Here is a 15348-nt window from a genome sequence, read left to right on the forward strand (position 1 = left end):
CCTAATCATCATGGGGTAATAAAACCATTTCTACCAACCCAATAATAATAGCTTTTGAAGAGTTTGATTAGTCAAAGATCTACATTTCCTTGATTCTGTTTGTTTCCCTGGAAAGAATCTTGGAAAGGGAGGATATTGGAGAGTGCCACCTTTTTAGGAGTTAAAAGTTGGAGTCTCCTTCTACTCAAGTTGCAGGTTATGGGCTACTTTCATTTCACCTTCATCAACTCTCACTCCGAAACCGTCTTTAACTTCCCTTTTGAATTGGAAATTTCATTTCTGCAACATTATTGGCCCATCAAAAGCCAGCATTCTCATAGTCAAAGAATCATAAGATGTTGCATACTGAAAACATGTTAATAGAAACGGATTCAAGGATGTAATTCTTTTCTTTCTATTTGTTAGTTTAGGGGTAAGAATGATGTCATGTTAGCAGCAGCATCTTTGTCCATATGAAATGTCAAATAGAGACAGAGATTCGATTGGTCTCAATGAGTACAATAAATAGATGGTATTCATGAAGTTCGATCAACTTGGTGTTTATGTTTTGGTAGTTAAAGACACATTTTTGTGTGGCTGAGTACAGATTTCGCAGTGCCTTTTTGTTTTTTTTTTGTGTCAGTTTATACCATTAACAGATCATTATTCGGTATTCATCGATCTTAAAATCGATGTACGCACTCAGTGATGCAATAGACAGTAACCAATCTCGCTTTTAGATGCCTATCCCTAGATAAGTTCCCTAGATGTTTTTTGACAGTGAAAAAGATCTACTTTAAACTCTTGTAATTGTATCTTTTATTCTATAATATGCTTGCTATGAAAAAATAAAAAATATAACATATCATTATTCGGTGGTTGGAAAGGACAAAAAGATGTGCAGTCCTTTTCAATGGCTAATCAGCAACTAGAAAGAAGGCCTAGTTTAAAGCTTGAATTTTTATGAATCGGATGGCTAGTTGGGTTAGAAAATGTTCAGAGAGTCCAATCTGGTTTGTTTTTTGTTTTGTTTTTAAATATGCAAGGAATTGACTTGGGCTAGTCCCTTAGATTATCCAAGATACTAATGGTTAGCCTCTAGGCATGTTTATCAATTGCCACCAACTCCAACCGTTCTATTCTAAAAGCTTGTCACCAAAACAGATGGTTTGCTTGTTAACACTCGTTCTTTTGGAAAATACCTGTCCAAGAGCTCTCTTCCTTTTTCACTCTCTGTCTCTGACACCAGAAAGAAAGGCTAGAGGATAAACTCTCCCACTTTTTCACCCAAAAGAGTTCAGTAGAACAGAAGATGTCAACGATCATGTGAATAACTAGCCAAGAAGCCCACTCCCCGCTTTTCATTGCCTCCTAAAATAGACTCTGGAGCTTCCACATCGTCCAAAAATCAAGTTGAACTCTAGCTCTTTAATGGCCTTGAAGAGAGACCATTAAGTAATAGTTTAATGGTTCTTGAATTACTTATATGTACTTTTGTATTTATCAAGTCCTAGATTTTGAAGCCGAATATAAATTACTATAATCACACCCAAACAGATTACTTATTTGGCTATTATCTTTTCTTTTTCTTTCAATAAAAAGAAAACCTGGTACCACCCCTAGGTAGCCTAAGTGGTAAGAGCGAACTTGTGTGCATGAGCCCCATGTCACAGGTTTGATTCCTCTAGAAATCAAAATGCGACTTAAGTGGGAGGCCAATGAGTACTCATGCATTATTGAAGATATGTTTAAAGATTTGAAGTAAGATATGAAAAATATTAAAAAAAAAATCAATGTTAGAATGTGAGATTTTATTGTGGGAGGCCAATGAGTACGCATTCATTATTGAAGATATGTTTAAGGATTTGAAGTAAGATCTGAAAAACATTAAAAAATAATCAATGTTAGAATGTGAGATTTTATTAATGACCAAAAATAAAGATGCAAGTATGAATAGTTACGCCAATGAGTACGCATGCATTTTCGAAGATATATTTAAAGATTTGAAGTAAGATCAGGCCAATGAGTACGCATGCATTATCGAATATATGTTTAAGGATTTGAAGTAAGATCTGAAAAACATTATAAAAAAATTAATGTTAGAATGTGAGATTTATTAATGACCAAAAATAAAAATGCAAGTATGAATAGATACGCCAATGAGTACGTGTGCATTTTCGAAGATATGTTTAAAGATTTGAAGTAAGATCTGAAAAACATTAAAAAAAATTCAATGTTAAAATGTGAGATTTTATTGTGGGAGGCTAATGAGTACGTGTGCATCATCGAAGATATGTTTAAGGATTTGAAGTAAGATCTGAAAAACATTAAAAAAAATCAATGTTAGAATATGAGATTTTATTAATGACCAAAAATAAAGATGCAAGTATGAATAGATACGCCAATGACTACGCATGCATTTTCAAAGATATGTTTAAAGATTTGAAGTAAGATCAGGCCAATGAGTACGCATGCATTATCGAAGATATGTTTAAGGATTTGAAGTAAGATCTGAAAAACATTATAAAAAAATCAATGTTAGAATGTAAGATTTTATTAATGACCACAAATAAAGATGCAAGTATGAAATAGATACGCCAATGAGTACGCATGTATTTTCGAAGATATGTTTAAAGATTTGAAGTAAGATCTGAAAAACATTAAAAAAAAAATCAATGTTAAAATGTGAGATTTTATTAATGACAAAAAAAAGTGAAAGTATGAATAGATTTTTGAAAATCGAAGAAGAAACCAAGACAACTAAATATTAAGTGTGATTTTTGAAACTTTTTTGAGGGATAAATTTCTTTATACTGAGGCCATCTTTCAAAAAACATATACTAAAGCAGATTTTTAAAAGAGTAATATTATATACAGTCGTAGAGTACACAAATGTCATACAATCGATTTGAAAAAAGTGAGATTCACTATTAAAAATTTGATTTTCTTTTCATATGGGTCTCATATTTATTTATTTTTTTCAAAGTGATTACGCGGTGCTTGCATACTCACGATTGCAACTATCATTTCTTTTTTTGAAAATATTTGGGGGAGCCATGTCCTCCCAGCCCTCAATGTAGATCCATCCCTGGTTGCTGGATGAGTCCTTAGGGCTCGTTTGGAGAGTAAGATGAGATAAAAATTTTATGAATAGTAGTAAGATAGTTTGTGAATAATAGTGAGATAGTTTGAGTTGAGTATTTTTTGAGTTTTGGAAAATGAGAGAGAAAATGTTGAATACAAAATTTTATAAATTTAAAATATTGTAATAATATAGTTTTATAATATTATTTTTGTTTAAGAATTTGAAAAAGTTGAAATTCTTTTTTATTTTTTATTTGAAAATTTGAAAAAATTGTAATAATTAATTTGAAAAAGTTGTAATAATTAGTTTGAAAATTTTGTATTTAAATTATGTTTGAAAATAACTTTTTTTGAATTCGAAGATGAGTTGAGATGAGTTGTGAATATTAGTGAGATTTGTGAGTTAAAATTGATGAATAATAGTGAATAGTAATGAAATGAGTTAAAATGAGTTGAGATTGATTATGAATTGAACCTGAAAAAAATTCTCATCTAAGGCCCAAACCTGTTCACATAAAAAATAAAAATAAAAAGAAAATTTTTGCAAATGCCAATATGCGATAGACACGTCATCAAAAGTATCACATGATTTCCACGTGAAGTTTTCAGCCTCCGATTCGGTATGTGGCGAATCGCGATTGACCATTTGCTTCTGTGGAATCACTGCGAAATCATTTTTCCTGAGCCCTAACTGCAGTGTTTACTTTTTAGTGAGAGAGAGAGGAGGAGGAGAAGATGTCGTCGACGTTGCTGGAGGTGACGAGGGCGGCTCACGAGGACGTGGAACGGCTGGAGAGGCTGATAGTGAAGGACCTGCAGAACGAGCCTGCTACCAGCAAGGACCGCCTCTTTCAGAGCCACCGCGTTCGGAACATGATCGACACTATCATTTCCACCACCGATAAACTCGTATCACTCTTCTCTATCTTCATCTTTAGTTCCTTTCTTCTTTCTTTGTTCCTTTTTACTGAGAAAGGCATACGAAATAAAAATGAAGAAATTTCCTCGAATCCGTTCTTATATATAGGAACGGTGTCTATATATATATATATATAATTTTTTTTTCAATACACACGAAACACCAAGCCAAATGTAAGTCAGCATGTTGGAAGAAAATGTTTCTGTGATTCTACGAAGTACTTGGGTGCTGGGAAAAAAGGAGGAGAAGATTGGAAGTTTGAATCCTCTTTTGACATTTGCACTTACGAGGATTAGTCTAGGTGAAAATATTTTTTGATTAATTTTATAGTTTTGGAAGCAAATTTCTATTTGTTTATTTTTCTGAATGGGAATAGCTGTACCTTCCTAAATGATAACAGACATTAACCGAGTGATTAATATCAGAATTAAATCTGACTGACTCGAAATATCGACAGGGTTTTGTGGAAGAGAACTTTTTTTTAGGTGAAACATCACTAAAGTAGGGCGCTTTGGACCTACTTATACCAAATTATAGATGCTATTAGGTAATTTAGGAGTACTCCTAGTGAGAAATAGAACCTACGACGCCTACTTCGACCTTCATCGAAATTGACCACTAGGTTGCATTCTGGCATGTTTGGTGGCAAAGTAAGTTTCATTAAATGAGAAATAAGAAGTAAAAAAAGAAGAAAACTTTGAATCATGTTTAATTGTAATTTTATATTTAGAATTATTGGGGAAATCATGTCATTGAGGAAGAATAGTTGTATTCAGTCCGAGTAGTTGGAAATTTGTTCTCATCTTAAGTTTAAAGCAATCTGGAAAATGGTCCCCATATGTATGTGTTGGTGTATTTGGCAGGAGCGAAATGATAGAAGCTTCGAAAACCACAAGAGAACAATGGAGGAGTTGAAAGTTTTTTTCTTTAAAACATTGTTTTCTTGGGTGGGGGCCATTGTTTGTAACAGACTAAATGTCCATGACTTTCTACTTTCAGTTGTAAACTCTAGTTAGTTACTTCTCATGTATACTCCCTGTGTACTTGGGCTTTGCCTATTATTATGAATAAAATTTCTTGATTACCGATAAAAAAAAAATGTTTAAATTTTGAAAGATACTTGAAATTAGTTGTTTGTTTTGTTGACAACATTTTCTTTGTGATTGTTTGTAGAATCAATCAATTAATCTTATATATATATTTTTTATAAGTAATACGAATTTTATTGAAGGCACAAAGGGGCACAACCCAAGTAAATTAATCTCATAATCGTTGGAGAGAGTTTGTTATGCTTTCAGAGTAAGTCTTGTCTTGTATTGTCTTTGAAAGGATTGAGGTTACCTTACTGTTTTTAAGGCCTAGGTGTTGCTCTTGTATATGTCCCATGTACCTAGGTTATGCCTAGTTCTCATTAATAAGATTCTTATGTACTGATCAAAAGAAAATAAAAATTTTCAGGTAGAGATTTATGATGATAAGGATAATGCCAGGAAGGACGAGATTGCAGCTCTTGGAGGCCAAACTGCGACGGGAGCAAATGTGTTTAGTGCATTTTATGATAGATTGAAAGAGGTATCTGCAGAAGTACCTCTTTTTACTGAGCAAAAACATCTCACACATTATTCAGATATAGCCATCCTAGTGTACCGTATTGCTATATTCTATTAATATGTAACCAGGAGGAATGCTCTTTATTTTGTCATTGAGCATTCCAATGTTGTGCTTGAGTTACTCTGTAGGGACTGGTGGAAGCATTGAGAAGTATATGTTTCAAGTGGATATTTTTCCTTTAGTTAATAGTTTGGAAAATTTAGTTTTCATTTTTACATCTCTATCCGTTCAAAGAAAAGTAAGGCTTATTCTGGTCCTTTTACTACTTTATTATCATATATGTAAGAAAGCATATATTATAAAAACAATATGTAAGAAAACATACGTGAAAATATCACAGGACATGTGCAGTTCGTGTTGTGAAACTGTGCTATACAATTGATTGGTTGGACTTCTTATTGGTTAAGATTGTTAATATTTGCCGTATATGCAGATTCGAGAATACCATAGAAGGCATCCGGCTGCACGTGTTGTTGATGCTACTGAGGAGTCCGAGGCCCTACTTAAAGATGAACCTATAATCGAGTTTAGTGGAGAGGTCTCTGCACATATTTAATGGAATGCTTAATTTTAGTTAAGCTCATTTTTGCCCCCATGAAAATTATTACAATCAACGCTAATACACTTTTGTTATTTCCTATAAATTTTATGGTGCAATTTAACCATGAGATGAAAGTCATATGGTTAGATTTAGTACTATTCAAATAAGTGTTTCTATTAGGTATGCAACTTAAGCAAGCTAGCTGAGTCCAAATCCAATGTTAATTTGGGCTTTAAGCAATCTTGGCCTCGGGTTTTTCATGCCCTGATTAGGTCTAAAATTACTGCAAGATTACAATTCTGGCTGGCCTAGGGTTAAAGTCTCTAGAGCCAACCTGTTTGCCAAGAGCAACCCATGGCCCATAATTCGATTATTTGACTCTGTATATTTGCATTTCATGTTTTTATTATTAAATTTTGTTTTTTGTGTAGTGAGGCATGTCAATGTTAATTTTATGGCTTTCTGGGCTTTGATATTGTTGAACTTTTGGATTCCTAATGATGATTTAAGGTAGCTTCATGGTAACAAATTATGGGTTAGTTTGTAGCTTTAAGTCAACTGATTCTACTGGCTAGCGGAAAATCCCTAAGATTAGACCAGTCCAACAAGCAATTATAAGCCAGCCAAAGCTCACAAGATTTTCTATAAGCTTAAGCTATTCAAAAAAATCAAATCCAACCTTTTCTTGTCTTTTGTTTTTTGTATTTTTGGGGAAGGGCAGTTTAATCACATATATATAATTTGAATAAGCACATCTTATATTTTCTGTTTTGTTCCATTTGCTTGAATCTGACTTTTATTCTAATATAGTGTAATTTACAGGCTTTCACTTGTCTTTTTTAATAGATTTTGTTTTAAATTTCAGGAAGCTTTGGGGCGATACCTAGACATGCATGAATTATTCAACCAGTACATTAATTCCAAATTTGGGGACCCTTCTACTGAGTACTCTGCTTACCTTGATGCTTTTTCACTACCACATAAGATTCCTCGCAAACTGAAATTAACGAGGTAAACTACTTTCGGATTATATCTACATTTATATATTGGTTTGCAGTCCTCCCGCAAACATCAGGAAAAAGTCTGGTTGGCCTTGTTTACACTTACGGAATTAAAGTTGATTGAGAGGCATCCTTGGGTGATCAGGTCATAGCGGACTGAATAATATAAATGAAATACCTTGATTCAATCTTTGCTAGTGTATCGATTAAGAGAGTAGGCCTTGTTGAAATGGATCAAACGATGTTGGTGATGGCTATAGGTGGAAGTGCCGAGGGATATGGTCAGACCCATTGTGAGAGAGAGCCGCAAATGAGGGGCAAAAGGGGGACATGGTCAGGCCCAATTAGACATGGTGGGACTTGGAGTGGGGGCTTTAGGAGGGTGTTTTTTTACAGTTTTGGACAAAATTGGTTTTGACAGTAGAATCGGGCTCCCGTTTTATGTTGCCCGTCTGACGTGGGAAGGCCAACTGGCCTTTCCGTTTTAATTTTTTTTTTTTTTTTTTACTTCCTCCCTCACATTTTCTCCCCTCCCTGTGCGATCCCTCCATTTCCCTCCCTCACCCAGCTCTCTCTGACTCTGTCTCCCTCGCGTCTCCCCTGCCCAATGAAACCCATTTCATTCTCCATCTCCATCGCGTATCTTCGTCTCCATCTCCCATCCCTCACTTCTCCGTCTCCGTCTCCCTGTCCCCCCCCCCCCCCCCCCCACCCACTTTCTTTCTCTCTCGTTCAAACTTTTCATCTCAATAAACAACACCTGGGTTTGAAATATTTTGGTCTCTCTCACTCGCTTTTTTATTCCTGAAACGCCGTTTCCTCTCTTAGCTTCTAGCTCATTGAAGGATTTGTTGTTATCGCATTTGTTTGTCTAGGATTTGTTGGGCTTGTTTAGCTCTCTCTGATTTTCAGTTCAGATTTTTGAGAGGGAAAAGATGCAGACTTGTTAGTTGTTGGCGAAACCCCACCTGGGATTTTGACTTTGTACCTAACATTTTATTTCTCTTTGGACTTTTTGGCTGTTTATTTTCTTTTTCTAGTTTGTCACTCCAAAGTCACTAGAGATAGAGAGAAAATGGGAAAGGCCACAAGATGGTTGAAAGGCTTGTTGGGAATGAAGAAGAAGAAGGCTCATGTCGAAAATTCAAGTCAATTGACGGGAGACCGGAGGGAAAAGAAAAGGTGGAGTTTTGAGACGGGAGGTGGAGGGAAAAGAAATGGGTTTCACTGGGTAGGGGGAGACGCGGGGGAGACAGAGTGAGAAAGAACTGGGTGAGGAGGGAAATGGAGGGATCGCACGGGGAGGAAAAAAAAAAAGAAAAAGGAAAGGCCAGTTGGCCTTCCCAAGTCAGACGGGCAACATAAAACGGGAGCCCAAGTTGGGCTCCCTAGCATTTCTCTTGACAGTAATGGACAAGTTTTTACATGGTATTGAGAAGATTGGGGGGGGGGGGGGATATTTGGCTAAATAAAAATCAGATACTTGCTATCCTTCGCTTGAATGTCGAAACGATGGTAGACCCCCATATGTAAATTTGTATGAATATGTGTGTATGTGTATGTAAAGGTTTTGCAACAATGATTGTTCATTTTTGTTGACGTGCATCTCATGAAAATTTAATTTTCTGCAGACAGTACAGGGAATATATGGAGAATCTATTGGAATACCTAATATATTTTTTTCAGCGAACAGAACCTTGCAAGATCTTGATAGAATATTTTCAAAGGTACTTGCACACTTCATATGATGTTTTTCATTCAAGAGTGGATTGTAGTTTTAAAGTATAATTTCGGCCACTGTACTAAATTAATGATCTATAGTGTGCGCACTAGTACTAAAGTGAATTATTTGCATTAAAAGGTCCATTAAAATCAGTGGGCCTTAGACTAAATGGCATTGCCTGGCCCTGTAAACAAGTGGTGGACAGCGGGTTCGTAGATTCAATCCCATTCCGGTGCATGATTTTTACTTGCCTATAAGACTTTTTATACAATTATTAAGCTGTGGCAATTGGAGGTTGAAAGGCCTATGACATAATTGGCTATATTAGAAATTCATAATGTAGAAGGCTTTTTAATTGCTATGTAAAATGTGTCGGGAGGCATTTACTTGCAAAAGCCAATTTATCATAGTCCACTTTAGTGTTCTTTTCCTTGCTTCATCTATTGAGTTCTATTTCTTGTTGTTGATGGACTGTTGTATATTCATGCATACATGGAACGTGAACAAGATTTCATCAGAAGGGTCATGGATCCTTTTCTTAGATATGGAAGCTCTAATTGTGTTTTCTTTTTCGTGAAAAAATAATCTATGAAAGGCTTGTGGTAGGTTGTGACTGAATTTGAAGAGCAATGGGCAAATAGAAAGGTACAAGGATGGGAGAATGAGGGTCAAGAAAATGGACATGTTCCTGCTCAGCATACTGTAATTGATCTTGATTATTACAGCACAGTTGAAGAGCTGGTGGAAGTTGGTCCTGAAAGGTTAAAGGAGGTAAGGGGTCTGTGGATATATTGGTATTCTTGGCGACTTTTTGTTTTGTAAATGTTTTTTTTTTTTCCTTCATTTACAAACCTGTAGTTGCAGAGCCCTAATTCTAGAACAGATGTTTAAGTTGCTTTGAAGATCCAAACTTTAGAATTTATCACCGCTTTTCTTGATATTATCTTTCTTCTTTTTCCTGTAATTGATAGTGAAACTTACAAAATGAAAGGACCCTCAGCCCTGGTGCTGGAGGAGGGAGGGATTAATCAATGATTACATGGGAATTGGAAATATACAGGGGAGACAATGGAAAGAAAATGGAACCAAACCGAAAAGCAAAATCTAAATTTCTGGGTTTTGACTCTTTTTTGACAAGTAGGTCCGTTTTCCTTAACTGACCACTGCCTTGTTGCCTGGCAGACATTGGCTGCATTTGGACTAAAGACAGGTGGTACTGTTCAGCAGCGTGCTGAAAGGCTTTTCCTAACAAAGGTAATTGATCAGCTTTTGTACCTGAGATGTAAGGTGCAAGTCAGAAAAAATTTTGAAATGTGAATGAATGTTGTCTGTACTCCACTTTTCAAATTATTTCTTTAGTCAAATAAATATGTCATTTGTGTTATTATTTGGTGATACTATTTTTTTCTGATGATAAGGAACCCTGGAGACCATGCAAACACATGTCCTATATCTTGTTTAGTGGTACTAATTAATTAATTAATTAAAGGTGATACTTTTTACTTTTTAATTTGGATCTGCTGGATAGGGAGAAAACTTATCTTTCTTCTTTGGATTATTGTGAATGATAAACATGCTTTAAATTGGATTAGCAGCAGTTGGATCTACTTGAGATCCTGTAATTATATGCTCTTTCTGCTTACTAATTTTATTTAATATTATAGTCCTTTGGTATCCAAACGTGTACCTTTTTTGTTCTCTCAACTTATGCCTTTGTAGTTCTGTAACCAATGGATTCAGAAATACAATTGAATTTAAAAGAAGTTAAGGAATCTTTCCGTTATGAGACTTGATCAGGTTTGGCACATTATATAAATATCTCTTGGTCATTTTCTTCATTAAAGCAAAAGTAGTGAGGTTTCTCACCATTAACAGAAAAAGGGGGAGTAAGGGTAGAAGATTGAATTACTCAAATAAATTCTGGAGGTCGAAATGTTGACATTGACACTCTTTTAAAAGTTCTGTTTATTGTATAATGTTTCAAGGTATGCTAACTTAGTTACAAGGTACTTTTCGTTTAAGAAATTTAGCTATTTCTACACATTGCATATGTTCTATGACTAGCTTTATGTACTGTTCAGCTCACATTTGTCTTGAAATTTTTATCTTTACCGCAGCACTTTAAGATGACATAATTTCTCAATTACCTCATTTCTTTTGTGTAGCACACCCCTCTTGAGAAGTTGGAAAGGAAACATTTTGCCAAAGGTACTCGTGTGTCTGAACAAAATGGGGCTGGTGCTGCTCCAGAACAAAATGACAATGCAAAAGAAATAGCCCTAATTGAGGCCAAAATGAAAAAACTGTGTATCTTATTGGACGAGGTTAGCCTATATTTTTATGTATATATCCGTTGTATGTATTTGATGTTTTTAGAAAAGAAAATTTTTGGATGGGACATTTGAATATCGGTGCACAATTGCATATGTAAAAATGTTTTCAGAGACTGCTACATTTTTGAATTTTCTGTGACCTTGCACAGACGATTGCACGAACAAAAGACAATATCGTGAAGAAGCAGGCTTTGACATATGAGGAAATTGAAGCAGAACGTGAGGAGGTGAGTAAATAGACCTTTATTACAATCTTTCGAGTGTTTGTATTATAAGTTGACATCCTTATTATTATGGGACTTTGTTAAAACCTTAAAGTTTCTGTTCTATATAATTTTCTTTTTTGAAGTGTCTGTTCTGTGGCATATTATTTCAACCATTCAACACATTTAACTTACCACAAGTATGTTGAGCAAGTGTAAAACGCCCATTATAGGTGGCAACACTGGCAAGTTTGAGGGTGCAGATGGTTAACCTGTCCATACCCTATACAATGTCAATTTTGAACTGCCACAAGGTGATCCCAGCCTGTCACGTATCTCTTATCCTTGTCTCTTGACTAGAAGTGCCTATTTAATGAAGACTAGTGAAATTGCTCGACCAGCTGTTCTCTTGCATACGGCCCATATACTTGGGATATGCCTTGCATTTTTAACAACACTATAAGTGGTCCTTGCAAAAAATTTAATTAGGGCATGCCTCAAGTAAAATGAAAACTAGGAGTTTCAAATTCATCACAATTTGAGTGGCTTCCTCTTCAACGCCTAATTTGGCGCTCAACTGTCCAGCTGGGCAAACACATAAGCCAACTATCACTTTGGAAGCTATGCATGATATAATTTGTTTTCTGTTCCTCAAACCCACTACCCTCAGGTAAACAAATAGGAGCGTTATATATTTTCTGGGGATTTTTGCCTGTGCGATTATTTGTACCTACTTGTTGATTATACATGCAGTTTTTTTGTCTAATGCATGCGTTATTGCTTGATGTTTAATAGTCTTGCTCCCTATCTAAATTGGGGATTTATACCCCCACGCTTCATGCTGAAATATGCTTGGAGTTGGTTAGAGAATATTTTTGTTATAGCGTGGATCTTCTGGTTTGTGTTGGTTCTCACAATAGATAGTCACTTGGATTTGATTATTTGTGCAGGAGGAAACACAAGCTGATACTGAAAGTGATGATGAAGAACAGCAGATTTATAATCCCCTCAAGTTGCCAATGGGTTGGGATGGGAAGCCTATACCATATTGGCTGTATAAGCTTCATGGTCTTGGTCAGGTAGTTTTCCCATTTAATTGTAAGAGCCTTTTGAGCTATATTGCCTCCTATATTGGTTAAATTGCATGCATTGTAAGTTTTTAGTTATTATTCCAATCATTTTAGTGTTCTTGGAAGATTCTTTGATTAGCTTGGATCAACTGCATGAAAAAAAAAAGCACTATTGTTTATTATTGATTTCCAAACCATGGAGACTGGGGAAATAAGAGTGGCTTATCAGGCACTGGTGTCTGTTATGGGAGACATCTTTTATGAGGTTCTTTGTGGATCTCATGATTGTATTTTTTTTTCAATGCATCTCAGGAATTCAAGTGTGAGATATGTGGGAACTATAGTTACTGGGGCCGTAGGGCTTTTGAACGGCATTTCAAGGAATGGCGTCATCAGCATGGGATGCGCTGCCTTGGTATTCCAAACACCAAGAACTTCAATGAGATCACATCAATCGAGGTATGCTTTTGCATAAATTCTTTGTCCAATGGATTTCTCTCTGTATCACATAGTAGCATGAGTTGATCAGGTCAACAGTGTCAACTGTTGTTCTCTCACACTGGCATCCGTGTTACTCTGGTTGGGTTCTTGAACAATTGGACTAACAACACCCAGCTTAGACAAGGATAGCCAAAGTGATAGTGGGTTGTAAATTTGTTAATAATAATCCAAGTATAGTTTATTGAAATTACCCAAGTACTCCTATATTGTAACTCAGCGAAAATATCTACCAATTTACTTAACAGATTGCGGAAATATCTACCAATTCACTCAACAAATTGATTAGTCGTTAATCATGCAATTATTTAATAATTAAGCAATAACTTAAAGTAAATAAATTGCATAACACCAAGATTGGTATCGAAGGGAAACCCTTTAAAGAATTCTTTAAAGGTAAAACCCTACGGGGCAGCCAAACCCAGGAAAGTCAATTTTATTATTTGAAAATCAATTACAAGTAAAGCTCAATTACAAATCCTTTGTCAATTGACACTCTTACTTGACTAGACAAATGATCCATTTGTCTTCTACTGCAGTAGCAGCCAGAACATCTGACGATCTTCAAACATTGGTTTTTCTCCTAGAACTCCAGTGGCTGAAACTCGACCAATCAATTCTCCAACATGGAGCACGATCACACTCTTTGAGAGAAATAGTATAAAAATTCCCCAAGAAATTTCTCACCAAAATATGCATTGTAAAGTGCTCTAGAAAATATCTAAATCTGAATCCCTACAGATTCTAACCAGTAGGATCCTTTAAATAAATAATCTGAAAGCAATTTTAGTTTTAGTAGGACTCTGTTGACGGTCGCGAAGTCGTTTCTTGACAGAATGCTAACATTTCGCGATAACTCTTCACTGCAGTAACAGATTTTAGATCAACCTCTTCTCTGGATAAGTGCAGATTCCTTGGGACTCGATTTTCCCACTTATGACTTATCTAAACAACCTCTAATACCTCTTAGATAAACTTAATATTGTTATAGATAAAGTTAATAAATAATTTGCATTCATTCAAAATTACCAACTTAATGATAGGATAAACTCTATCATTTTAGTTACCTAATCCTATACAAACTTATCAATTTAGTCATCTAGTCCTAGCTAAATTTTTACATCTACATTTATCATTGGTATCTATGTGGAATTTTGGTTCATTTGTTCTTGTTGTCCTGCCATAGATTAAAAATCCTGAAAATGCCTGCGTCTTTGTGAACTGTTCTGGGTTTTTGAAATTGGTTTTAAATTTGACATCATAAAATTGGTTTTAAAACTAACAGAACTCAACTTCAAAACACATATAGAAGTCTTACATGACTACTTGCTTATTGGTTAGTTATTATGCTGCATTCTGGTCAAAGAAAACAAGGACTACATACATATTGATATGTACGCTATCTCTCTTGTGGTAGATCAGGAGCACGTGCTTATAATCCATGATGAACTGATGAGAGCATGTGAAAAAAGTTTTTTTTTTTTCCTTGTTTAGTGCTAATAATATTCTCTGTTTTTATCGTGATAATTCACCAGTATGTTTCAACATTTTAACGCAGGAAGCGAAAGATCTGTGGAAGAAAATACAAGAACGGCAAGGAGTGAACAAGTGGCGCCCGGATCTTGAAGAGGAATATGAAGACAGAGAGGGTAATATCTACAATAAGAAGACCTACAGTGATCTGCAGCGGCAGGGATTGATTTGAGAAGAGCAGTTATTTTGGAAAATCTTAATGCGTTTTGTGCTTTTGAAGGCGAAAGTGCTCTTCCCTTGGGATTTTACTGTATTTTTGAACTTCATGAAGGCGCCCCTCTCTGTGGGGGTGAAACCATTTGTTGGTATCAAAGCCTTTAGCGTTTAGACGAAACACATGAGCTCTTTATCCCTGCAATCTCCAGACCATGCAAAATACTGGAGTATCATCATAACGTGTCCCGTGTTCGCTCATCAATGAGACAGTCCAGCTGGCAGGTTCTCTCCTTTCTGTGGAAGAGAAAGCGAGTCCATGGTGAAGCAAGATGGCATTAAGTGTGGAATTCCTCCCATCCAACCATTTACCTTACCCATAACTTATACAGTAATTTGTAATGTTCCAAATTTTAAATTTGAAGCAAGAGTGTTGTTATATAGTATTGCTAATTGGAATTGCTACGAAAATTAAACAATCGCTGTGCTAACTAAATAATGCTTCTATTACATTACCTTTTCTCCAAATAGATGTAATAGATAATTTTGGTTCATTCTTTCCAAAGACATCCCTGCATGAGAAGGTGGGCACTCAAGAATTGATAACGTTGTACGTGAAAAACAGGAACTGGATACTTGTCCCAATGAAGACATAGTGATATGAGAGCCAGTGAACAAAGATTAATGGGCATGGTGTAGT

The 15348-nt window shown here is 35.6% G+C and overlaps 1 protein-coding gene across 1 annotated transcript; it reads left to right on the forward strand.

The window, feature by feature from the left end:
- The first annotated feature begins 3701 nt into the window (after window positions 1–3701).
- On the forward strand, window positions 3702–15237 carry LOC121257096 (splicing factor SF3a60 homolog). Its single transcript, XM_041157979.1, is given in 13 exon segments — window positions 3702–3972; window positions 5441–5554; window positions 6027–6131; window positions 7000–7145; window positions 8767–8831; window positions 8834–8862; window positions 9465–9629; window positions 10041–10112; window positions 11024–11182; window positions 11341–11418; window positions 12345–12473; window positions 12777–12923; window positions 14521–15237. Coding segments are annotated over 13 exon segments (1530 nt in total). The 5' UTR covers window positions 3702–3798; the 3' UTR covers window positions 14668–15237.
- Window positions 15238–15348: the final 111 nt, after the last annotated feature.

Source organism: Juglans microcarpa x Juglans regia, chromosome 3S (assembly GCF_004785595.1).
Source record: "Juglans microcarpa x Juglans regia isolate MS1-56 chromosome 3S, Jm3101_v1.0, whole genome shotgun sequence".
NCBI classification, from domain to species: domain Eukaryota; kingdom Viridiplantae; phylum Streptophyta; class Magnoliopsida; order Fagales; family Juglandaceae; genus Juglans; species Juglans microcarpa x Juglans regia.